Source organism: Pongo abelii, chromosome 8 (genome assembly GCF_028885655.2).
Source record: "Pongo abelii isolate AG06213 chromosome 8, NHGRI_mPonAbe1-v2.0_pri, whole genome shotgun sequence".
NCBI lineage: Eukaryota > Metazoa > Chordata > Mammalia > Primates > Hominidae > Pongo > Pongo abelii.
Window position 1 is genome coordinate 102,564,395 of NC_071993.2, and position 26,975 is coordinate 102,591,369.

At 41.9% G+C, this 26,975-nt stretch overlaps 1 protein-coding gene across 11 annotated transcripts in view; it reads right to left on the bottom strand.

The window, feature by feature from the left end:
* Positions 1 to 26,975, bottom strand: part of ALDH18A1 (aldehyde dehydrogenase 18 family member A1) — a 50,818-nt gene that overhangs the window by 18,162 nt on the left and 5,681 nt on the right. For 3 of the 11 annotated variants that reach the window (XM_054521657.2, XM_063727134.1, XM_054521658.2), the window contains exons 3-11: positions 18,901 to 19,115; positions 13,247 to 13,396; positions 13,053 to 13,157; positions 9,442 to 9,594; positions 8,904 to 8,994; positions 4,345 to 4,469; positions 3,415 to 3,559; positions 2,674 to 2,747; positions 1,331 to 1,424 (exon numbers count right to left, since the gene is read on the bottom strand). In XM_054521657.2, coding sequence (XP_054377632.1) covers positions 1,331 to 1,424; positions 2,674 to 2,747; positions 3,415 to 3,559; positions 4,345 to 4,469; positions 8,904 to 8,994; positions 9,442 to 9,594; positions 13,053 to 13,157; positions 13,247 to 13,396; positions 18,901 to 19,115 — 1,152 coding nt within the window. 11 annotated transcript variants of the gene reach the window in all.

The following is a 26,975-nucleotide window of genomic DNA, read 5'->3' on the forward strand; positions in this document are numbered from 1 at the left end:
GTTGGCCAGGCTGGTCTTGAACTCAGACCTCAGGTGATCCGCCCACCTTGGCCTCTCAAAGTGCTGGGATTACAGGCGTGAGCCACCGCACCTGGCCTAAACACCTATTTTCTTTAGAAATAGTTTTTGAGGATAAACTCCCCGAACTGGGATTGCTAAGCCACGCTCATGTATACCCAGGGCTTTGTTCTTAACCCACTGTGTGTCCTTATGCATGTTCAGAGAGGTATAGCTGGGATCAGGAGTCAAAGTTCTGCCAACAACAAGCTGTGGAACCTTGGGCAACAACAGGTTTACCCTCTGTGGGTCTTAATTCTTTTACTTTAAATTAATGAGTGGATAGTATCAAAGATTTCTTCCAGTTCTGAAAATCTATTTTACCTTTTGTAATACTATAAAAATGAGATATAAATTCTAGAGGAAGTTCTAAAACAATGGTTCAAAACTGTTTTAAGGAATGAAAGTAACATTGTTGAACCTTGCAAAACTTCTTTGAAAGAAACACCATTAATATGGATGTTCAAGATAATGCAAAGGAAATTTAAAACCCCATAAAATCAATCCCTATTATTTTTAAGGGGGAAAAGACAGGATTAAGAAAAAGAAGAGAAAGAGTCAGGGCCCTGACTCTCTACATGTCTAAGTGTTTGCAATGTGAATTCAACATCTTACTTTACCATTAGCACCTCAAGGGTATTTCTGGATGGCACCTGGTGCTAACTCAGGGAAGACAAAAGACTGGTTAATTAACTAAGAAACAAGCTATCTTTCTTCACAGGCTGCACAAACTATTTCTACAACTCTTTCACATGTACAGTCCATCTGTGTTTAAATCCTGGTCCATCACTGACCATATGGCTTTGGGCAAGTGACAACTTCTCTGAGCTTCAGTTTCCTTCTCTGTCAAATGGGGATAATAAGTAGTAGCTATCTCAGAGGCACTATGTTATGAAGATTAAATGACATACTGACTGCATAGCCCTTAGCACAGTGCCTGTCAATACAGAAAGGCTTCAATGAATGTTAGCTATTAGCTGAATGTCTTAAGCGGTGGGGTTTTCAATCTTGTTCTTTTTTGTCCTGACAGCCATAGTAGCCACAGCTTGTGACCTGTGGGGAATGAAAAAGGCTCCTCTGGGGGTTGTACTAAAGTATCTGGGGAAGGAGAATACCAGCCACCCATCTACCCTCAATAGAAATGATACATAATGTACAATTTCTTTTATAACAATCCTTATCTTTAGGCAGACATAAGAATTATTAGTAAAACTAAAAACCAAAATAACGCACACCCGTCCACAACATTGACTCTAAATTGCCTGGTCTTTACCCTCTGCTTCCTCCAAGTCTTTTTTGTTGGCTAACAGGATCTCATCACGCTGGTCCGTCAACAGATCAGCCAGATGATGGATAATTTCTGCTCTCTAGAAGAAAGGTACACCATTAAAAAAACAGAGATGTTAATCCAAGAAGAATGCACACCGCAGTTTTTAAACCTACTCTTCTGAGAGTGCCAGGCCTTGCTCCCACATCCACGATCATCACCAGTTGAAATCTCCTGAATTCCCATCACTTTCCACCACTGCTCCCCTTATTTCTTCCTTCCTCTCTCACTGCCAACCTCTAGGTCACATCTTACTTTTCCTCCTTTTTTTTTCTTATGACTCCTGATTATTATAATTAGCAAACCATGGCTAATTATAATAATCAGGAGTCATAAGAAAAAAAAAAGGGGGGAAGGGGCATGATGGATACAATCTGTAGGAGACTGTATAATCTGTAGATTACGTAACGTACAGGGGCCAGTACTTTGAATTAACATGTTACATAGAGTCTTACATATTTAATGTAAGTTTATTACATTAGTTAGTTTATTTCCAGGTAAGTTTTTACATCTGGTTCTTCCTTGTAAATTATTTATTTAATGCATTTAATCAAAGTGAAAAAATTCAGTCCTAGGTACTTGAAGACACCCCAAACCTGACCCTGCTAGATTAGGAAATGTGGCAAATCAGTATGCTGATTATTGGAGGAGCAGAGGGAAGTGGTTTGAAACGGAAGCCAGGCTCCTCCTTGGCTTTCCTTTCTCTGCCGTTGGAGTTACTTTCTCTTTTCTCAGGCCAAAGGATTCACTAGTATAAACCCCCATACATCTTCACTCTCAAATCTGTCCTTGACAACATAACCCCTGGGGGACTAGCTCCCAGCTTCTACCTGACCTCCTCACCACTTCCAGCCTCATCATGTTTGCTACTTAGACTAATTCAAGCCAGACAGGTCAGGGCTACCAACTATGGAGCAGGCTCTCGAGCTTCCCATCTTCTAGGCAAGTCAGGGGATTTGGAATGGGTTGGGATAAGTAATTTTCCCACATTTCCATGCCCAGTATGTGGCAGAATTAGGTAACCTTCCTAATCTCATCATTTTTATGATGCTTTTGATCAAAACATCATAGCGATGAAAAGTTATCTTGGGCCTCTGTCTATAAACGATAAAATGGAAAATAAAATTAAGAAAAAGAAAAAAGGCAGAGCAAATTTGAATCAGACTTGTAACTCAGATAACTCTGTGGCTCACTAGGAATAAAGATGGAGTCAGCAGGTTTGACTCCTGTAACCATACAGCATGACTCACTCTGAAAACTATAACAATATTATCACCTAAGGTTATTACCTGCTCAGGTTCCAAGGTGGCCAACATCCTTCCTCCAGATCGAGCCATTTCTCCCTGCTGCTCAACAGTAGGGCCTGCAAGAATATATGCAAATATCAGGTCATGGTCACTTTAGTTCTGTCTCTAGTTCTACTACTACTACAGAGAGAACTACCAGCACATGCACAAGCTCGTGACACCCACAGAAGGAATACATGATGTCCTGGTATGCTTGTTTCACACAGGGGATCACCATGACCAATAAAATAGCAAAAGAATGTGCCAGATTCACTCAGGTATAAACACAAGAACTTGCCTGTATTTCTGGGGCAGACAATATACTTTGTTTTCTAGAATTCTTCTGAATTCCACTTCGGCGATATTTTTAAATGTGTTTACACTTCTGAATGCAGATTATGAGGCAATTCTGTCCTTTGTGAACACTCGAGAGCACATACTGTATCATATGCATCTTTGCATCTCTAGTGCTTACTAGCACCTGGCATCTAACATAGGCCTAGCAAATGTTTCTTGAGAAAATCAATGCTTATATATTTTAACCAAGTGATTTTGCAGAGAATAGGTCTAGATAGGCAGGTTAGATAGAATTTCACAAAAGCAAAGCAAAATCCGATTTTGCAAACAGCGTTCAAAACAATGCCATATTTCATAATATTAGCATATCAATTTTGTGATGTCTAACTAAGCCAGGTGTCACTAGTTTCCATCACAGGCCTTGGGACCTCATGAAGAACTATTTACCTGCAGGCTTTACTTCTGAAAAGAAGGTACCAACTTTTTTCCCCTCCACGATGTCTGTGATGACGTGCCCAGACACCTTTGGGTGGGTTCCATTGGCAATAACAACAGAAGTGCCACCTTGCAAAGCCCAGAGGGCTGCTTTCACCTAATGAGACAGGTTAGATCCAGTAAAGATGAGATTCAGACCTATTCACCCACATTTTAAACTTGCAAAAAGATATAAAATACAAGTTGATATTGAACAACTTAAGTATATGAGAGAATGTTTTTAAAAGCTTAGAAGCTCTGAAAACATATAACAGCTCACACACTTTCCAGCTTAACCTTGGCATGTGTTACTTAAAGGTAAACCAACCTATCCTTTGTTTCCAGTCTGTTCTCTCTTCAGTCTCTCTAGTATGGGACTCATAACTTCTACATTTGATTTACTGTGCCTCAACTTAGAAACAACTAAGTACACCAACAGGCTGGAGTTTGACCAGAGTCTTATCTTGAGTACTTTTGGCTTTTCTAAGTGGGGGTCTTGTCCTCATCTGTGCTGTTGATACATGTGATGCTGTACCTTACGGGTATAACTTCTAAGAACAATTAATGGGACACAATTTTTGAAAGATTTCATCAAGAAATATTTGAACTGATGAGAGATTTATGAATTATGAAAAATATATAGGCCCTGCCCTTGCAGAGTTTACAACATGAACACACTGTTCATATAATATTAACGAGAAAACCCACACACACAGACATAACTACATAACTAAATGTTGGAATGCAACACTCATTAAATCTGTATTTAGGTATGTACATATTTAATTGTGTATGTGCCTCCTATCTGAACCATTAACCCCCAAATAATTACAAAAGTAAAAAGGATACAATATAGTTTGGGCTTTAAAATTGTTATAGGCAGTTAAGGCACCAGATTCTTACCTTGGCTTCCATGCCACCCATTCCCACTCTAGACTTGGTTCCAAATGTCACAGACTGCTGATCTCCGGGATAAAATATATCAATAAGCTTTGCATCATCTGACCCTGGGGGGCTGTCAAAAAGGCCTAAAAAATAGACAAGAGTCAGTAATACTGCTTTGATGGAAGTGTCTCCAAGACAGGCCTCCCCAGGGCACCTGCCAATCACTCAGTACTTTACTCATCCAAATGAATTCCACTGCACTACCGCCTGCTTTAACCAGAAAAAGAGAACAAAGGATTCGACACTGACAAACAGCTCCAGGAAGACTCATCTTACATATTTCTATAACCTGGCTTAATAAATAAATGTTTCCCAACATCAGACCATGGCCATATCCTCGGCACAACATTTATTAGCCCTGCCCATATTCCTGGCAAGGTGTCCTTAATTCTGCCATTGCTACTTATGATGCTGTGCTTTAAGGACAGAACTGAAAAAGAAGGGTGGCTATTGCAGAAACAGCATAGCAGCCATATACTGTTTAATGTGACTGTTTCCAAGCAGGATGAAATGCAACAGAGGTACTCATTAACTCTCACAATACCCTTTGAAACAGTCACAAATTTACACTCCCAGGTTTATGAGTGAGTCACTGTAGAGGTTAGGCTGAGTCAGCAGGAGAGTGCGTGACTCTTGGCATTCAGTCTGGATTTATTACCATTAAGTGTATGTCCCTTTTGTAACTAAGTGGAGTGACATAAAATAGTTACCTGAAACGTTACATGCATACAATCCAAGATGAAAAAATCCTCAGAATTTCACTTTGAAAAAGAGTAAGTAGGAGCTTGGGCAAGAAAAAGTGGGGGTAAGAAAGGGCTGAGAAACTGGAGTTAAATCAAGACCTAAAGTGGACACAGATGGGGAGGCTGGGGACTGGCTGAAGGACATTTTGGGCGGTGATTTTTCTGGTTTCAAGTTACTGCTTTTCCTGTGCTATAATACACCTCTCCCCTCTATTATTCCAAACCTTTAAGACAATCTTGCTACATACTACCTCTCTGCAGGAGTAACTGAATCAGGGAAGTGAGGAAATCAATGCCTATTGTAGAGCAAAGCAGTGGCAACCATAAACAGTGCAAATTATTACAGGAAAAGAAAAAATAACCTTTCACAATCTGTCAGTCTCAACCCACTACTCCACAACTCTCCAGGATTTAGGGTTAGGATCTTCCCAGAAGATACAGTGCTATGAGATCACAGATTTAGATTTGGAAGCTGTTTCAGTTTCATATATTAGTATAGGAAAGATTGGACAATTCTAGCCAAACCTTCTCCAAAGACAGTGAGGGGTTCCTAACATTCTGATAATGTGCCTACTCCTCTTTTCCCCTTACCCCACCAAGAGCATAGTTAAAATTCAGATACTGTTCTAAAAAATCCACACTCCGTAGAAAACAAATTAGGATAATCACAATAAGAATGCCAGTCTACCAATGACCTGATTTTGGTGCTTGAAGCTGCATCAAAACGATTTGCTAGAGTCTTGTTCAAACTGGGTTTTATAAATTAATCTCGAAACCTTACATTTTTTTTTTTTACCTTGTCAAGCAGTATAAGAGATAAGGAAGAGTGTAGCTTTTTTAATTGAACAGACTCACATTTGAAACTGGCCTCTGTCAAGCACTTGCTATGTGACTTTAGATATACCATTTAATAGATCTGAATTTAATTTTAAATTAAATTAAAAAAATTATTTCTTCTTCTTTCCTCCCTCCTCTCCTGACAGGGTCTCTGTTTCTGTCACTCAGGCTGCAGTGCAGTGGCATGATCACAGTTGACTGCAGCCTCAACTTCCTGGGCTCAAGTGATCTTACTGCCTCAGCCCTCCCAAGTAGCTGGGATTACAGGCATGTGCCACCGTGCCCAGCTTGAACCTAATTTTTAATTTCTTCATCTGTAAAACTGGGTTAGCCTACCTACTACCTACTTCGTAGGGTTGCTACAAAGATTGAATAAATTACATTTATCAAGCACCTAGCACACTATGTGCTCATACTAGAAATTCAATAAAAACTTGCTGATTGGCCAGGCGCCGTGGCTCACGCCTGTAATCCCAGTGCTTTGGGAGGCCAAGGCAGGAGGATCAGGAGGTGAGGAGTTCAAGACCAGCCTGGCCAACATGGTGAAACCCCTTCTCTATTAAAACTACAAAAATTAGCCAGGCGTGATAGCACGCACTTGTAATCCCAGCTACTAGGGAGGCTGAGACAAGAGAATCACTTGAACCCAGGAGGCGGAGGTTGCAGTGAGCCGAGATCGTGCCACTGCACTCCAGCCTGGGTGACAGAGCAAGACTCCATCTGGGGGGGGGGGTGGGGGGAATGAATACATAGAAAACCTGTTGATTAACCAAAATGCCTTTTTTCTCTAGGGTGGCTCACACCTACCCCAACTTAGCTGTTCCTATCCTGGGACTTCAAATTACAGTGGATAACACAGGACTAGACTTCTTACAGGTAAAGATATTGACATGTAGGTGTCGTATCTCTGACTTACCACATGGGCAGAGACAGATCAATTCATCTATGTCTGCCCCTGCCTCCACTAGGTAGTCCCTGCTCTTACCTCACAACTGCTTGAGCATAAAACAGAGCACAGGTCCTGCCATGTTAACCTGCCCTGGTGTGGGCTGGGAATTAAGTAGAGGTTTTCTAACCTTCTGGGAATGTTAACAGGGGACTTTCGGAATCCTAGATTTTGGACACAGCTACTATATTTCTTATGGGTCAGAATGTGAAATGGAAATAGCTTAAGAAAGCTTGAGAAGAGTGAATGGAAAGACATATTAGAGCCAAAAGTGGCCCCTCCAGGAAGAAGGGAACAGCAGAGAAGAAAAGAGTAACATATAAGATTATGGTACCCAGATAGCCTAGACTTCTACAGTGGCTCCAACTTAAAACAATCTGAACCAACAAAGAAAAAAAAAAAAAATCCACAATCTGTCCTATGGTTTACATTAAAAACTGAAAGTAATCAAAAGTACGATAAGATATTACTTCACACCCATTAGGATGGCTATAATAAAAAAGGCAGATAAAAACAACTGAATAGGCCGGGCCCGGTGGCTCACAACTGTAATCCCAGCACTTTGGGAGGCTGAGGCGGGTGGATCACAAGGTCAGGAGTTCAAGACCAGCCTGGCCCAAATGGTGAAACCCCATCTCTACTAAATATACAAAAATTAGCCAGGTGTGGTGGCAGGCGCCTGTAATCCCAGCTACTTGGGAGGCTGAGGCAGGAGAATTGCTTGAACCCGGGAGGTGGAGGTTGCGGTGAGCCGATATCGTGCCACTACACACCTGCCTGGGTGACAGGATAAGACTCTGCCTCAAAAAAAACAACAACAACAACTGAATAACAGCAATGATGTAAACACATTAGAACCTTCATACAATGCTGGTGAGAATGTGAAATGGTATACAGCTACTTTGGAAAACAGTCTAGTAGTTCCTCAAAAGTCTTTTAAACAGAGTTACCATATGACCCTGCAATTCTACTCTTAGGTGAAATAAAAACATGTTCACACAAAAACGTGTCATGAATGTTCATAGCTAATGTCCATCAACTGATGAACTGATAAATAAAACATGGTATATCCACAGAGTGGAATATTATTCAGCAATAAAAACAAATGAAGTATTGATACATGCTGTAAAATGGATGAACCTTGAAAACATGCTAAGTGAAAAAAGCCAGTCACAAAGGACCACCATAGTATATGATGCCATTAAAATAAAATGTCCAGAACAGGTTAATCCATAGAAACAGAAAGTATACTGGAGACTGCCTAGGGATGGGGAGTTTGGGTAGAAGTGGGGAGTGACTGCTAATGGTTATGGAGTTTCTTATTTGGGTGATGAAAGGGAAAGTGTTCTACACATGACTGTGGTTTTGGTTGCACAATTATGTGAATATACTAAAAATCACTGAATTGTAAACTTTTATTTATTTATTTATTTTTGAGATAGGGTCTCGCTCTGTCACCCAGGCTGGAGTGCAGTGGCGCGGTAACAGCTCACTGCAGCCTGGAACTCCCAGGTCCAAGAGATCCTTCTGCTTCAGCCCCGAGTAGCTAGAACCGCGGGCACACACCACCATGTCCAGCTGACTTTTCTATTTTTTGTAGAAACAGGGTTGATCTCGAACTCCTGGGCTCAAGTGATCCTCCTGCTTTGGCCTCCCGAAGTGTTGGGATTATAGGTGTGAGCCACCACGCCAGGACAGAATTGTCAACTTCAAATAAGTGAACTGTACGGTGTGTGAATTACATCTCCATAAAGCTGTTATTTAAGAAAAACAACTGAAAGCACCTGGAAGTAACATTTCAGGATTCAAACGACATCTCTTAGACTCACCCACCCTGTTTTGAGTTATAAAAGTCCTTTGTCAGAACATATGGCTAATGATCTATAGCAAAAAAACATCAGAGGGACTCAAGGAAAGAGGGAAACTCACGTGCTCACATATGTAGCATTTAAAACAAAGGGCAGATAAAAGAAAAAAGCATTACTTTGTACCTTCTACATCTGAAAGAACAATCAAGAGATCAGTTTTCATTTCCACAGCCAGTCGGGCAGCCAGGCTATCATTATCTTTAACACTAATAACCTAGAATGCAGATCAAAAAGTCGTAAGTGAGTGAGCTAAGCAGTCTAAAAAGAAATTCATGGAAGCACCCAGCCAAGCTCAGGCAAAACCAAGCTAGGATCACGCAAAACCAATGAACCCAAATATGCAGATGACAGCTCCTGCAGGCCCCTTCTATCTGCAAAACACACAGTCTACTGGCAATCCCTTTTCTAAACATGCAGTCTTCTAGCCACTGAAATATACAAGCCATGCTCATCGCACCATCTAAAGTGACTATAACACCTCACCCTGTTGAATGCAACCCCGAGTTCAGAAGAGCTTATGCAGTCACTGCTCCATGACAAGTTTCTCTCACAACTTTTCCATCTTGTTTACGCCAAACTTCCGGTGTTAGTGCATGCAGCATAGCATGGTGTTAGTGTCTCCAGCATGCTAAACCCTTGGAAATACTTTACCCACATTTACCCCCTGCAGGTCACTGTTGGGCTCAGCTGGGGGTACAACAGCATCATTTGTGTTGACAATGGGGACAATATTCATTCTAAGGAGTTCATGAAGTGTTCCATTGAGGTTCCGGCGCTTCTGCTCATCATGGAAATCCAAATTGGTCACCAAAATCTAAAAGGATTAAACAGATGGAAAATGCATGAGGGAAAAAAATGCTAAACTTCCCAGTATACAAAAGACGCTAAGAGTAGGGGAGTTAAACTTTAGGTTTCTGGGGCCCCATACAGATTAGAAGATTAGAATGAAATACACATAACTGGGTGCTATCCAATTCTTTTTTTTTTCTGAGATAGGGTCTTACTCTGTCGCTCAGGCTGTAGTGCAGTGGCATAATCTCTGCTCACTGCAACCTCCACCTCCTGGGTTCAAGCAATTCTCATGCCTCAGCTTTCCAAGTAGCTAGGATTACAGGCACACACAGCTAATTTTTGTATTTTTAGTAGAGATGGTATTTTGCCATATTGGCCAGGCTGGTCTTGAACTCCTGGCCTCAAGTGATGGGATTACAGGTGTGATCCACTGCACCTGGCCCCAATTCTTGTAGAGATAAAAAAAAAATTACAATAATCTGAAAGATTTATTTAAGAATGTTCAAGACTTCTTGCAAAAGTACTTTAATCCTCAGAAAGCTACCAAATCCCAAAATCTCATCCATTTACAAAATTAAGAAAATTAATGTATCTATTTTAGAGGGATACTGGGGGAATCAGTGATTATCCATTAATTTCTTTTCTTTCTTTTCTTTTTTTATAGAGAGGGTCTTGCTCTGTTGTCCAGGCTGGACTTGAATTCCTAGTCTCAAGTGATCCTCCCACCTCAGCCTCCTGAGTAACTGGGACTAAAGATGCATACTGCTGTGCCCCAGCAATTTCTAAAATATCTCTGTATCCTAGGATCTGATTTAGGGCTTGGTCATAGTAGGCCCTTAAATATTTGGCGAGTGAGTGAATAAATTATTTACCCTGCTTAGAAAAGTGTGTTAGACAAAATGGAATAGGGCTGTGTTGTCACTGCTCTTGCTCTGAAGCAGACTATTACTGGAGTTAACTAAGACTGTGTGAGCATGTGGGGTTAGTCTGAGAAATTTATGGAAGTTAGTCTTTAGTCACAAGCTGAAAGAGGGGTAGAACACAAATTGGTTCAAGGGAGGAGATGAGCATAAGGTGCTCAAAGGTAGAATGGAGAGCTGGGTGTGTGGGCTAGTAAACAGCTCTGCTTTCTAGCTTGAATCAGAATTTTATGCAATGTTTAGGAGAAAAAGATAAATGGGTAAATGGAGATAGCAAGAAACTAAATGGCAACAAACCTTGAGGCTCAACAATAAATAATGTAATCTCTCTAATGTTTACGGAAGAGGGTTCTTGCTGTGTGGGGCAGGATGAGGTAGGGAAAGTTGGAAGCAAATAGTAAAGAAAGCAGGCACTGAAACAGTCAAAGTGAGGATGGTTAAGGGTCTGGCTATGGTAACTGAGAAGAATATAGCAATAAAACAGTAGCCTTAATGGTATATAAAACACAGGAAACATATATATAGAAAAATAATTCACTCACTCGATAAAAAATTTGCTGAGTACCTCTGAAATGCCAGGGTCTGGCTGCTGGAATGGAGAATAAGAATGTTGATGTCTTGGGGAAAAATAAAATGGAGCATATTTTTGAAAGGGAAGATCATGAACTCCTTTTCAGAAAAGCTTAGTGCTGTTGGACACAGGACTAGGTCAAAGCTGAACACATAGATTCTAGTCACGATGGTGAAAGATCAAACAATTAATATAAACCCGTGTGTAGGAGAGACAAGCAGGAGGTTTAAAGGTCCAGGAAAAATACCTGTCACCAAAATAGCTTCACAAACATGGCCTGAGGATCTCAGCATGAAGGTAGGAGATAAAGAGTCCCAAGAGGGAAAAGTATGTGTTTAGACAAGCACAATCTGTTGAGGGAAAATCAGTTTCCCTTCTATGAAGAAAAAACAAGCTGTTTTAAGTGTTTAAGTCTTTAACCTGGCTACTGGAAATTTTCAAAAGCCACTGATAATGGTCTTCTGTGTAGGATTACTGAAGAAAATAAGGAACCACAGGACAAAGTACAAAGGGCAAATATTTTCTGTAGATATGATGGCCTTGTGGGAAGACACAGGTGTGAGAGGAAAAGAGCCCAGGGATTGAAGCTTGTTGGGAACCGGAGGGGGCAGGGCTCTTCTTTCACTCAATGTAAATGGAAACAATGGCTGATGCTGCGTGGACTCTTAATGCTACTGTCATTCAAAACAAAACAAAACAAAAACAAACTCTCAAAAAGTTTCATCCCTGGGAAAAACCAAACCAAAGCAAAATCATAGCTCCCTGACTTGAGCTTCCTCACCTGGCTCCAGGCACTTTAAAAAAATTAAAGACCAAAATTGTCATTGGACTGTGAAGAGAAAGCAAATAATAAAGAAGAGTGATAGAAATAGAGATTTATATTGTATTTATACTAAGAGAAAAAAAGCTAAGACTACAGAAAGTGGGGTCCCAGCCATAGGCAATGGGACAAGTCCATGCCTTTCTGTTTTACCTCACTGACTTGAGGATACTCTGGTGTAATACCAGAACATCACTCTGGGTACAAACAGGCAAACGATGGAAAAACAAAAAATTAACAGGAAATGAAGAAGCAAAACCTGAAACAATATATGTATATATAACAATATCACCTGTGTAAAATAATATCTGTGCATGTAGTGTACATGTAAAATAATATCCATAATATAAAATAACAGCTATTTTACATCTTTACAGGTAAAGGAGTTTCAAAATAAAATAATTTGGGAGTTAGATTTTTTTTTCAGTTGTTTCTTGAAGTGACTTTGTTATTGAGATGTCTCTAGTGTGTAGTTGTACAGTTAATATAATTCAAAAAAATTCAGGAGATTTAGGTAAAAATGAAACAATGTAGAAAGAAGGGTCTAGAACATTTAGGGGTAGCCACCAAAAATTCATAAGTCCCATGAGGACTGGAATCATGTCTGATTTGTTCACCACAGTATCCCCAATGCCCAAGACTGCTAGGTACACCACAGGTGCTCAATAAATATTTGCTGAATGAGTGAAAAACCAACCAATCACCAGCATTCCTCTTTCCCTTCAAAGCTTAATAAATATCTGCTATAAAAGGCAACCAACCAGGTGCAAAGAGAAGCAAGCCACCTGAAATCAAAGAAGCCAGTGAAATAAAGACATTTAACTTCTATATCTTCAAAAGTGTTAGCAGTTGTAATCCTAAGTTATTAGTGTAACAAGAGCTGATATTTACTGACAATGTATTATGTACCAAACACTGTACTAAATGCTTTTCATATATTTTCTCACTGAACCCTTCCAAAAATTATCTGAAATAGGCACTGATATTATCCCCATTTTCAGATGAGGAAACTGAGGCACAAAAAGGTTAGATAAGAAACTTTCTTCAGATCTCTCAAGTAGCAAGTGATGAAGCTGACACCATATTCCAGTAGTCTGGCTCCAGACCCCTTTGTTCCACAAGAACCACCCTCACAGGTCCCACACCCATTTCAAAGCCCAGCCTCTCACCTGGGCAGCACAGATGCTGTACTGGGTAAACATAGCCTCATACAAGGCCATCAGCCCACTCTGTCCGGCAGCTGCACAGGCTCGTGCCTCTAAGACTGGAATTGCCTGTAACATACCAATGAGACAAGGTGTGGTAGGGAATGAGGGAAGAAGACCTGAAGATCCATTTCAACGTGTGGGGAAGCAGCACTCACCATTTCTTTCAGCTGGTTCTGCCCTGAGTGGAGGGCCTGCCGCACGCTCTGAGACAGAAGGATCTCATGGCGCAAGCGTTGTTTGCCAAAGGCTACGGCTCCACTGGTCACCAGCATCATCTCTCTGCCCTGATTCTGCAGCACTGATACCTGGCAATGAGAAAGGAAAGGGGACCATAAGCCACTGTACTGTCTCTTTCATCTCTTCACAAGGGATGGAGGTAGGGTGGACTATTGAGTAGATTCCAAATACTGGTTTATGAACCAGCGTGTGGCTGGCTCTGGAAGAATCAACCAGATTGGTAAAAACACAGATTCCTACATCCTGTCTCAAATTTCTATTTGGCAGGTGGCAGATAAAAATCAGACATTTTAATTTATTTTTTAATTAAAACAATTGGCTGGGCATGGTGGCTCATGCCTGTAATTCCAGCACTTTGGGAGGCCAAGGCAGGCAGAATGCCTGAGCCCAGGAGGTTCAAGACCACCCAGGCAACATGGCAAGACCCAATCTCTACAAAAAATACAAAATTTAGCCAGGCATGGTGGTGCACGCCAGCTACTTGGGAGGCTGAGGTAGGAGGATCACCTGAGCTCAGGGAGGTTAAGGCTGCAGTAACCCATGATTGCACCACCACACTCCAACCTGGGCAATAGAATGAGAGAGATGCCGTCTCAAAAACAACAACAACAACAACAACAAAAAACCCTATGAAAAAAAATTTTTTTAAGACAGAGTCTTGCTCTGTCGCCCAGGCTGGAGTGCAGTGGCATGAATGTGGCTCACTGCAGCCTTGGCTGCCCAGGCTCAAGTGATCCTCCTGCCTCAGCCTCACAAGTAGCTGGAACTACAGGCTCATGCCACCATGCCCAGCTAATTTTTCTTTTTTAACACATTTTTGTAGAAATGGAGTCTCACTAAGTTGCCCAGGCTGGCCTCAAACTTCTGGTCTTAATCCATCCTCCTGCCACGGCCTCCCAAAGCATTGGGATTACAGACATGAGCCACCATGCCTGGCCTAAGTAAGACATTTTTAATAAGGAAATTCTGGTGTGTAGCCAAGTTTGACATCTATAGGACTTGATTGTATTAGGTTGGTGCAAAAGTAATTGCAGTTTTACCATTGACAGTAACGGCGAAAACCACAATTACTTTTGTGCCAACCTAATATTTGCAGGGAGTGTGTAATGCAGAAGGCCTAGTTGCTCCAAGAAATGAAGCCCAGAATAAAAGTCCGCAGGTAGGAAATGCAATGCAGACTCAGCAGATGGCGTCTCAGGTTCTAAGGCTTAACCTGGGAAAAGGAGGCTGTTCTGGTGGCATGTCTAATCCTATGGGTTGCCTCTGCCTACACCAGGGGCAGATGCTGACCTTGTTCTGCTCTGTCTGCCCAGAACCAAATGTGGTCACTTTGTTTCCTACCTTATGCAGACCTACATGAAAAAATTAAAGACTCAAGATGCAATAAAGTCAATATTCCTAAACTGTCCTTTCCTTCTGATGTCTGAACCCTTTTAACTGGTCCAGGAACTCACAAACAGCTATGATAAACCATGATTTAAAACAATAATAACTTTTTTTTTTTGAAACAGGGTCTTGCTTTGTCACCCACGCTGGAGGACAGTGGCACACTCATGGTTCACTGCAGCCCTGACCTCCAGGACTCAAGCAATCCCCCTACCTCAGCCCCCTGAGTAGCCACCTTGGCTTCCCAAAGTGCTGGGATTACAGGTGTGAGCCACTGTGCCTGGCCCCGACAATATTATTTTATCACAGAAGGTTTCAGCTGGCTGAGGTGGGACGATTGCTTGAGGCCAGGAATTTGAAACCAGCCTGGGCAAAATAGCAAGACCCCATATCTATGAAAAATTAAAAAAAAAAAATAATAGCCAAGTAGCATGTGCCTGTAGTCCCAGCTACTCAGGAGGCTGAAGAAGGATGCCAACTGAGCCCTGGAGTACAGGACTGCAGTGAACTATGATTACACCACTGCATTCCAGTCTAGACGACAGAGCAAGACCCTCTCTCTAAAACAAATAAATAAAAATTAAAAAAAAAAAGACAATTTCATACTTAACCAAAGTGCTGAGAATAGTATTATAAATCCCCATGTACATACCACCCAGTTTCACCAACTGTCTCTCATGGCCAATTTCCCACTCTCCAATAACCCCTCTATACCCTCACCATTGTTTTAATACAAATTCCAGGCAACAGACATGTTATTTCATCTGTAAATAGCTCAGTAATAACTGCTAAAAGATAATCACATATATATTATATATAATATATAATTATATATATTTCTCCACAAATCCATTATCTGAAATATTTCAATGATTTCCTTCATATCAAATAGCCAGTTCATATTTTCCCAATTTTTTTAGCTTGCTCAAATTGAGATGCAAATTAAACCCTGCATTACAAATTAATTGAAGTGTCTCTCAAGTCTCTTTAATTCATGGGTTCCCCTCTCCATCAGTTTTCCCCCTTGTAATTTTTTGTTAAACTGAGTTGTTTATTCTTTAGGATTTCCCAGCCTACATTTTCCCAACTGTGTCCTTATGGTATTAATACTGAGCTTTTTATACCCTATAAACTGCTGTTTGGTATGAAGGCTTTTCTTTTTTCCCCCAACAAGTCTTTATAAGTTGTGGTGTATATGTCCATGAAGGGGATACATAATGCCTGGTTATTTTTCTTTTTGTGATGTTAGCATCTGTTGATGATCATTGCCAAGATCCATTATTCCATCAGGAACTGCAAAATGCTGATACTCTAACTCAATGACTCCTTCATTTATAATCTGGAATAATTCTAAAAGGGAAACTCTCCTTTACCAACTATTTGGTTACCCTGAGATACAGTTTGTCTATGAAAAACAGGACAAATGTGTGTCTCTTCCCCTTTACTCATCCATTTTCGATATGAGTAGCTTCTCTAGTGCCCTCCAAAAATGGCCAATGAGTTTTTTTTAAGTGTAATTATGAACTCATGGATTTAAACATATTTTGTTGCATTGTGCAGTGATCCCCCCCCTTTTTTCTTTTGAGACTGAGTCTCACTCTCGCCCAGGCTGCAGTGCAGTGGCATGATCTCATCTCACTGCAACCTCCGCCTCCCAGGTTCAAGCGATTCTACTGCCTCCGCTTCTCAAGTAGCTAGGATTACAGGCAGGTGCCACCATGCCTGGCTAATTTTTGTATTTTTAGTAGAGATGAGGTTTCACCATGTTGGCCAGGCTAGTCTTGAACTCCTGACCTCAGGTGATCCGCCCGCCTCGGCCTCCCAAAGTGTTGGGATTACAGGTGTGAGCCACTGCGCCCAGCTGTGATTCCTTTTCTTGATGTTTAAATCATCCCATTTATGGCCAGTGGAAGCCACTTTAAGTTAGCTCCTGAGTCCATCTGACATGATAAGATGTCTATTAGGCAGGCCCTGATGGAGACAGCTCTTCCATTAGGTCCACACGCAGCCCTAGAAAGAAAGCTGGTAACCTACGCAAACCTTTACCAGGTTTTTCCTACCGTTTTCATCAAGTTTCTCCTCCGTTCAAAATCTTCAGTTGGCTTTTGAGACTGAACTCCAACTCACCTAGTTGGCTTCAGAGCTCTGCCTAATGGAATGATCCACTTTATTTTTCATTCTTCCTAATGAGACCACCACCTCTGCTTTCCAGCTTGTCTCCTCCCTGGCCCACAGCATGCCATACTCATTCCTGTCTGTCCTCTATCTGGAATACACTCCTAGTGCCTGTCCCTTCCCCAGAACCACTGGATTGCACAACTGCAGGGGCACCAGTCACACTGTGTACTTAGTAGCATGAAACTTTTCCCCTGTTTGTGCAAATCCCATCAGTTGTAAAGGCCCAGGCTGAGTTCCAGCTCTCCCAGGAAGCCCCAGGAACAACCATACTCTCATCTGAGTTTCCCATCTCTGGACCCATTGCTCACCATTATTTGGGCCCACTTATTCGGATATTTACTGCCCTGAACAGTCACCTTAATGTCTGGGGAGTCCCAGTTCTGGCTCCCAAAGGGTAGAGACTGTTATGTCTCTAAGGTAGAGAGGCTAGTGCCCCTCACAGTGTAGTCTCTTGATAAATATTTTTAAAATTTATCTGACGAACTCAATCTGGGAGGTGGGTTTGATCACTGCTGTTGTTTTGGGTGTTTTTTTTTTTTTCTGCTGCGGGGGTGGGGTCAGGGTTTCGCTCTGTTGCCCAGGCTGTAGTGCAGTGACTTTATCATAGTTCACTGCAACCTTGAGCTCCTGGGCTCAAGCAATCCTTTTCTCAGCCTACCAAGAAGTTAGAACTTTTTGAGACAGGGTCTTGCTCTGTCACCAAGGCTGGAGTGCAGGCGCATGATCATAGCTCATTGCAGCCTCAATCTCCCAGGCTCAAGCAATCCTCCTACCTCAGCCTCCCAAATAGCCGGGGCCACACAAACGTGCCACCATGCCTGGCTAATTTTTTAAAAATTTTTGTAGAGATGGGGTTTCACTATGTGGCTTAGGCTGGTCTCGAACTCCTGGGTTCAAGCAATCCTCCCGCCTCAGCCTTCCAAAGTGCTGGGATTACAGGCGCAAGTCACCACGCCCAGCTGATTTTATTTTTGTAGAGACAGGGTCTCACTTTGTTGCTCAGGCTTGATAATTGTTTAGGATAGAAAATGTAAGAAAAAATTGTATCAAGTTTCAGGTTAGCAATTTCCCAATATTAACGCCTCAGGAAATAGTTTTTTAAAAACTGAAAATTTAATTATGAGGGTAGTGTAAAATTTCAGCTGCCATGGAAGAGCTCTTGCTTTATCTGTGAGATGCCTGGATGTCTGAATTTTTACTTTTGGCCAAATCTGGCATGCTGCTGGTTTTTGTAAATGAAATTTTATCAGCTCACAGCCATGCTCATTCATTTATGTATTATCTATGGTTGCTTCTGCAGAGCTGTGTAGTTGAGACACAGACCTTATAACCTACAAAACTAAAATATTTACTATCTGGCCTCTTGCAGAAAAAGTCTGCAGGCCCAGCACTTTGGGAGGCCAAGGCGGGAGGATCACTTGAGCCCAGCAGTTGGAAACCAGCCTGAGCAACATAGCAAGACCCCCATCTCTACAAAAAATACAAAAATTAGCTGGGCATAAATTTTGTGCCTGTAGCTGCAGCTACTCGGGAGGCTGAGGTGGGAGTACCCTTGAGCTCGACAGGTCGAGGCTGCAGTGAGCCATGATCATGCCACAACAGTCCACCCTGGGTGACACAGTGAGATCCTCTCGAAACAAACACAGCTGCTCCATCCCAGAGATACTTATTAAATGGCTAGGTGTGAAGCCCAGGCATCTCCAGGCCTGAGATGATTCTACTGCATAGTCAGAACTAAGAATCTCTGACAGAAACAGCTCTTTATCAGTAAGAAGTCTCAGGCATGAACTGCATGAAATCACCCCTACTCCTTAACACCCCCTTTTCTTGCCCTAAGATGCCGTCTCTCACTGGCATCTACGTTGGGAAACAGTTTTCACATTGGGTTAAATCTACTGCACTGAAATCACAATTATTTTTATAAGTTGATAAGCAACTTAAACCCAATTTGAACTAGCAACTTAAAAACCCAATTTTAGTACAGCATAATTTCTATCTTGGCAATCACCTGCTCAACAATAGATGCCAAGCGCCCCAGGGCCAGGCCACATTCATCCCCTCGGGTCACCACGGCACTGCCGAGCTTCACCACGATTCTCTTGGCATGCTTCAGCTCACTGCGGTGGGCAAAGGACTTGCCATGTGTACGACTGAGGGGTACAGTGATAAAGGGGATGTTGCTCCAAGAACGAACATGTCTGATGACTGAAGGCTGGATACAATCTGTAGCCATCAAAGTCAAATGCAAGAAAAAAAGAAATACTCAATATAGTTTTTCAATAAAAACATACATGCTCAGTATTAACCAGTTTAGATACCAAAAAATAGCATTATCATTATTAACTGTGTAAAACTAGCACAGTATATCAAAAGCTCTATCTAGCATATTCTTGTTTTAGTATTGTATGGAGTTTACACCCAGTATGCAGGTCATAGGCACGCTCAAATGCTGTTGGTGAAGAGTACAAACAAAGTAATCTCTCTTGAAGACAGGTTGGCAAATTTATCAAAAGCCTTAAAAAAAGTTCTCTAAAAAACAGATTTATCAGAAAGTTATTCGTCACTGTGTTATTTATTATCAGAAAAATCAGAAGCAGAGTAAATTTTGGATAAAGGGAAAAAGATTAACATTTTTAGAATTTTTAATAACGTAGAAAAATATTTATATGTTAATTTCATATACATGTATAAACACATAGATGGATAAAATTAATGAAAAATTAATATTTTATCTCAATAGGATTATAAGCAATTTTAAATTTTCTTCTTTGTTCTTTCTTAGATTTTCCAAGTTTATGCAGTAAAGATGCATTTTTTTTATAATCAGAAAAATATGGGTGTTTCTAAAGAAACCATATTACTATAAAAAGAGGAAAGAGCCGGCCGGGCATGGCGGCTCATGCCTATAATCCCAGCATTTTGGGAGGCCGAGGCAGAAGGATCACCTGAGGTCAGGAGTTCAAGACCAGCCTGGACAACATGGTGAAACCCTGTCTCTACTAAAATGCAAAACTTAGCCGAGCGTGGTGGTTGGCACCTATAATCCCAGCTACTCAGGTGGCTGAGGCAGGAGAATCACTGGAACTCGGGAGGCAGAGGTTGCAGTGAGCCAAGATCGTGCCACTGCACTCCAGCCCCGGCAACAGAGTGAGACTCCTTCTCAAAAAAACAAAAGAGGGAAGAGCTTGATTAGCAAAGACAGTAAAGAACAAAGTAAGTGTATGAATAATACAAAATCTCAACTAGTCTACCTACAATTTCTGTCTTTGATGAATCCAGATGCCTGTAACAATGATCAAAGAAACCAGAGAGCTTTCTGATAACGTCAGATACTTTCTAACACCTTGGACATCTGCCTCTAACCAATTCTTTCCTGATTCTTTTTCTTGTAACACCGTACAAGATTACAGATAATTTGTACAGATGAACAAACAAACAAACAAAAATTGTACAAGATTTCTAAGGAGGAAAAAAATCTTGATTAAAAGCCAAATAGATACCTGCATAAAGCCAAAAGTAAAAGAGTAAAAGCTGAATGTCAGGCACAGAACCCCTTCAATACTTCTTATGGGCCCAACACCTCCTGCTTAGCTGCTTACTACTTACCCATTCGTCCTTTCTCACACAATTACCAGATCTCCAAGTATTAGCCAGGCACACTGCCACCAGTCGAAAGACTACATTTCCCAGCCTTTCTTGCTCAGGTAGACAGGACAATGTGACCAAGTCTGGCTAACAAGATACATGTGAAAATGTTATGTGGGATTTCTAGGAACTTAAAAGAGATGTGCTTTCTTCCCTTCATCCCCACTGCTGCTTGGAACATGGGTATGAAGGCTGGAGTTCATTCATTCATTTTGGACTAGAAGGAACTGTGAAGCAACAAGAAAGAACGAGCAGGGATCCCTGATGATTTCACAGTGCTATTCTGGAAGCCCTGGACTGCCTACCTTCTTGCAGGGCTGCTAGGCTTCCTTCAGGAGAAAGAAATACATTTCTATACTGTTTTAGCCATTATTATTTTGAGTTTCCTGCTACATGCACATAATTGTAACTGACACAGGAGAATGAGTGCATAGACAGATGGGCTGTGTGAGGCCTACATGGGAGAGAAGATGCTGTCAACCAGTGGGGGTGGAGGAGTACTTAAGCAAATAGACCTTCCTCCCTGATAGCAAGAAGCAAGACAAGGTGGGTAACATAGGTTCTCAGCAGGACTAAGCTTTAAGCAATTCCCTGCAAAGACTTTTCTATATCTCATTACAAGCAACTCATAAATATTTGAATGAATTACTAAAATAATCATTCCAAGCCACCTTTTGAACCACTGTTCTATAACTTTATTAGAGAGTTAACTACCTTCACTTGAACCATTATCACTTCCCTTTATATTGTCTGTCTATAAATTACAGACAATTTTCTCAAAATTTCTTTAGACCTTCTGACTCTATCTCCTGGCCACTAACTCACTCCTTAACCACAATCTACTGATGGTGGGTAAAGCAGGCAGGACCTTATTCTCATGAATGGGAAGGCGACTATGGGTTCTCCTCCCTTCCTGCCTCCTTCACACACAAATCTTAGAAAGAACATTTCTAACGAAGTAGTAGTCATTTCTGCCTTTCCTTAAATAACCATTTTTCAAGTGACTATGTTTCATGTTTGTGGAGATATAAGAAAGATAATATGATCTCTTTTCACAATAGGCTTGGCATCTAGATCCTGGCACAGAGCTGCTTGGTAAGCCATCATCTGGGATGGAACTGGGATTCTGACGGCATTGCTGGATCTACAGGTGAATGGTCTCTTCCTGCTGTGGGAGTCCCTGGGACTAAAAGGCTGGTTTGTTGTTGAGGCTAAGTTTTGTGGAGTGCTACTTTCCTTCATTGGGTTAATTATTAATAATACAGGTACCCTACTCTGCTTTCAGGAATATTATCCTGAGCAATATGTACAACTAAGTCTTAAGTTTAAAAGTTGTACACATAATGGTTTGGTCTTACTGATCTGCCAGAGAGAAGGGTGGTGGAGGGACAGGCTTACTCCCCCAGGGTTTGGACCAGGGATCGTCAGTGGTTGTTTGCAGAGCTCAGAGCTATGCCAAGTATCATGTATTATCCCTTTGGTAGCTGTCAGATCCAGGCTTTCTGGCTTTCTCGCCTGTCTGCTGGAGGGCCTATCCTGACCTGGAAGGGTGGTGAGCATGGGTGGAGCAGTCTGAGACGGTACCTCAGGGACACAGGTAGTGGCATGCATGTCTGTCCAGGTGATCAAATGGTAGAAGCCAATCAGAATCTAGCAGCCAAGCTAGCATGAAGGAGGCTAACCCACAGTCTGTATCAGGAGAAGAGGGTGGGTCGCATGGCTCAGTGCCAGGTAGTCAAGGGTCATTCTGGCTGGAGACAATAGGGTAACAGCAGTAGATAAGGCCTGTTAGGGTTCAAGAGGAGGTCACCACTATCAACAAGGTTTCATGCAGTTGACTCAGTCAAATCCAGTAGGTTCTAGCACAAAGGAGAGCTTCAGGGGACCCAGGGCTTTTTGGGTTTCCTATTGAACAACGCCTTTTACCTTCCAAGGTCGACCTTACCTTTCTTGGGGGTATTTTTTTAATGTTCCACAGTGTATTATACTTGTTAGGGTCCATACTGAAAACTGAGAAGGCCTTGATTAGTTAGGAAAATTCAAGGCTTCTAGAGAAATAATCGTTTCCCATCTTCTAAGGAACTTTTAGGCTCTAAGTTCCAAAGAAAATCTGTCCCCTCCTAGTAGGTATGAGGGCATAGTGAGGTGTATGTGTGTACAGGTGTGGCGTGGTGGGGGATGGGCGGGGTGGTCCATGTTCTTCTTAAGGGCCACGGATTATACTCTTACTACTCTTACAGAGGAGAACCCTTTACTTCTTCAGCATCACAGTCCTTATGCCCAGTAACCAATGAGTCTGTGTTCCAGGCCTCAACAAGAAGGGACCCTGATATGACTAATCTTTTTCTCTCTGGCCTTCCATTGCCTTCTCTTTTTGTCTCCATAAGCTTTCTCATTTTGCCTTTCTTTTCTTTTTTTTTCATTCCCCCTGCTATTCTGCTTATCATGGTCAGTGAAAGAGCTCCAGGTTCCAGAAAATTCCAAATCCCCAAATCCAAAAACCTAGGGAAACAATTAGAAAGTGCCTCCTTCTGTGAATGAGCCTGATAAGGATAAGTATCAATAATAAAAATACTGAAGTGAACACTTACTATATAGCAGGAGTTGTGCTAAGTATTCATACACCTTCTACAGGAGTAAAAAGGACAAACGTTGGCTCTGGAGCCAGACTGCCTGAGTGAAATTTCAACCCCTTCACTTACTTGCTGAGGTCTCCTTAACTATCTCATAAGGTTGGTATGGTGGATAAAACAAGTTCATGCACGAACAGAGATTGGCACAAAATAAATACTCAATGAATATTAACTGGTACTGTAAAAAAAGTGTTACTTATTGTGACACGACATATATATCCATGGTCCCTGGCTTATAACTCTAATAATCCTTTCTACAGTCTTTTGTTATAATGTTGGTGTAAGGAAACAGAATCTCTCTCTCTGATATTCTCCTGAACTCCTTTCACCTGCTCAAGGCAGGACTCTAACTTGATTGTGGGTTGTAAGACCCTCAATCCAGAAAGGGTCCTGCCCCATACCTTGGAGGAAGAAATATTGCACAGGAAGACCAAGACAAAATCTGAATAGACAGGCCTTGCTGGGTTACCCCACTCGCTCTATTAGTATCAGGTCACATTCTTTTTGTTCAATCACATTTCAACACAGTTGTCCATGCTTCAGTCATGCCTATCCAATAAGTCTCCATAAGAGGTCCAAGGGGACAAGGTTCGGAGAGCTTCCAGAGAGCTGAATATGTGGAGGTTCCTGGAGGGTGGCGTGCCCCGGAAAGGCATGGAAGATCTGTGCCTCTTACCTCACACCTCACCCTACGTATCTCTTCATCTGTTTCCTTTGTAATAAATTGGTAAATCTAAGTGTTTCCCTGAGTTCTCTGCATCACTCTGGCAAATCAATCAAGCCCAAAGAGGGGACTGTGGGAACCCCAACTTGAAGCTGGTCAGTCAGAAGTTCCAGAGGCCTGGACTCAGGACTGGTAGGAAGGTGGGGATGATCTTGTGGGACTGAGCCCTCAACCTGTGGGCTGTCCTCAGGGAGACAGTGTCAGAATTGAATTGGAGGATACCCAACTGATGTCCACTGCAACCCCCACACATTTGGTCACAGAAGTCTTCTGTGTTGATTGTTGTTATGGAGTGAGAGCAGAGGAAAAATAGTTTGAGCTTTTTTCTACCTTCATCATCATCATCATCATCTTACTGAATTCTCATGAATTAAGTCTCATAAGTTAGGTATTATTATGAGTTCATTATTATCATTATTATCCCCATTTTATAAATAAGGAAACTGATGCTCAGAGTAACTGAGTAATTTACCAGCGTTGCCAGATTACAAAAATGGCCACAATCCTTTTGCAGCTTCTCCATTAACAGGTGAGTCAATTTTCCAAACTTCTTAAATTTGGGCTGGCCTTGTAACTTGCTTTGACAAATGTGGCAGAAGGAACAGTGTATAAATTCTGAGTTTACATCTCAAGAGGACTTGTAGCTACCATGCTTGCTGTTCTTGGGAACCCTGCAAGCATCATGCAAAGAAGCAACAAACAGCCTGCTGGAGGATGAGAAACCACATGGAATGTAAGTGATGTATCATCCCAGCAAAGGCCCCTTCATCCCCAAAAATCAGCCCTAAGTCAATCTGAGACCTGACACAGACACAGAACCACTGTGCAGCTGAGCCCAGTCCAAAATACCATCCCACAGAATTGTGACCTAAACAGACAGTTGTTTTAAGCTACTAAGTTACTTCATAAGGAGAAGGGCTAGTTTTAAAAACCCAGGACCTGGTGCCAAAACCCGAACTTTTAGCCCTTATACTCTACATGAATAGGAAAGAGATTTTTCTGTTTAATGATAAGCTTGATTAGGTGATCGGCAAGTCATCTTGCAATGAAGCTTGGAAATGGACTACTGATAAGATTTAGGTGATATCAAGGAGCTAGCCAACTCAAAACATCACAAACAGCCTTTCAACAAATGATGCTGGCACAACTAGTATTAAAAGTTGAAAGATGAACACTGACCTAAACCTCACACCTTATACAAAAATTAACTCAAAATGGATCATGAAGTTGGGTGCAGTGGCTCACACCTGTAATTCCTGCACGTTGGGAGGTCAAGGTGGGAGGATCTTTTGAGCCCAGAAGTTCAAGACCAGCCAGAGCAACACAGACTCCATTTCTACAAATTTTTTTTTTTTTTTTTTTTTTTTGAGACGGAGTCTCACTCTGTTGCCCAGGCTAGAGTGCACTGGCGCTATCTCGGCTCACTGCAAGCTCCTCCTCCCAGGTTAATGCCATTCTCCTGCCTCAGCCTCCCGAGCATCTGGGACTACAGGCGCCCGCGACCATGCCCGGCTAATTTTTTGTGTTTTTTAGTAGAGACGGGGTTTCACTGTGTTAGGATGGTCTCGATCTCCTGACCTCGTGATCTGCCCGCCTAGGCCTCCCAAAGTGCTGGGATTACAGGCGTGAGCCACCGCGCCTGACCAAAAAAGTTTTTAAAAAATTAAATGTGCCAAGACTGGGCAACATGGCAAAACCCTGCCTCAACAAAAAATATAAAAATTAGCTGGATGTGGTGATGCACGCCTATAGTCCCAGCTACTTGGGAGGCTGAGGCAGGAGAATCGCTTAAGCCTGGGACGTTGAGGCTGCAGTGAGTAATGATTGCACCACTGCTCTCCAGCCTGGGTGACAGAGCAACACCCTGTCTCAAAAAATAAAAAATAAAAAAACCAAAGAAAAAAATTAGCCAGGTGTGGTGGTGCACACCTGTAGTCCTAGCTACCTGGGAGGCTGACATAGGAGGATCGCTTGAGCCCTGGAGGTTGAGGCTGCAGTGAGCCTTGATCGTGCCACTATGCTCCAGCCCTGGGTAACAACAGAGTAAGATCTTGTCTCAAGAAAACAAAAAAAATGGATCATGGATTTAAGTATAAAATGTAAAACTATCGAACTTTCAGGAAAAAAAATAGGAGAAAATCTTCAGTATATAGGGTTATACAAAGAGTTCTTAGACTTGACCCCAAAAGTACAATCCATAAAAACAAAAGCTGATAAATCTGACCTCATCAAAAGAAAAACTTTTCCTATATGAAAGACCCTGTTAAGAGAATAAAATGACAAGCTATGAGACTGGGAGAAAACATTTGCAAACCACCTATCCAACAAAGGACTAATGCCTGGAAGTGCTATGGTTTGGCCCTTCCAAGTCTCAGGTTGAAATCTGATCCCCAGTGTTGGAGGTGGGGCCTGGTAGAAATTACGGGGGTAGATCCCTGATGAACAGCCTGGTGCCATTCTCAGAGGCAATGCATGAGTCCTCACTCTTAGTTCCCATGAAACATGGTTGTTAAAAAGAGCCTGGCCCTTTCTTTTCTCTCTCTTGCTTCCCTCTGGCCATCTGATTTTGCACACACCAGCTCCCCTTCATCTTCTTCCAAGAGCAGAAGCAGCCTGAGGCATTCACCCAATGCAGTTATTGGTGCTATGATTTTTGTGCAGCCTGCAGAACCATGACAAATAAACCCCTTTTCTTTATACATTACTCAGCCTCAGATATTCCTTTATAGCAATAAAAATGGACTAAGACAGGAAGATACAGAGAATTCTCAAAATTCAATAGTTTAAAAAAAAAAAAACAACTTTCCAATTCAAACTGAGCTGAAGGCCAGGTGTGGAGGCTCATGCCTATAATCCCAGGACTTTGGGAGGCTGAGGTGGGGGGATCACTTGAGGTCAGGAGTTTGACACCAGCATGGCCAACATGGTAAAACCCTGTTTCTACTAAAAATACAAAAATTAGCTGGGCATGGTGGTGGGCACCTGTAATCCCAGCTACTCAGGAACTGAGGCAGGAGAATTGCTTGAACCTGGGAGGCAGAGGTTGCAGTGAGCTGAGATTGCGCCACTACACTCCAGCCT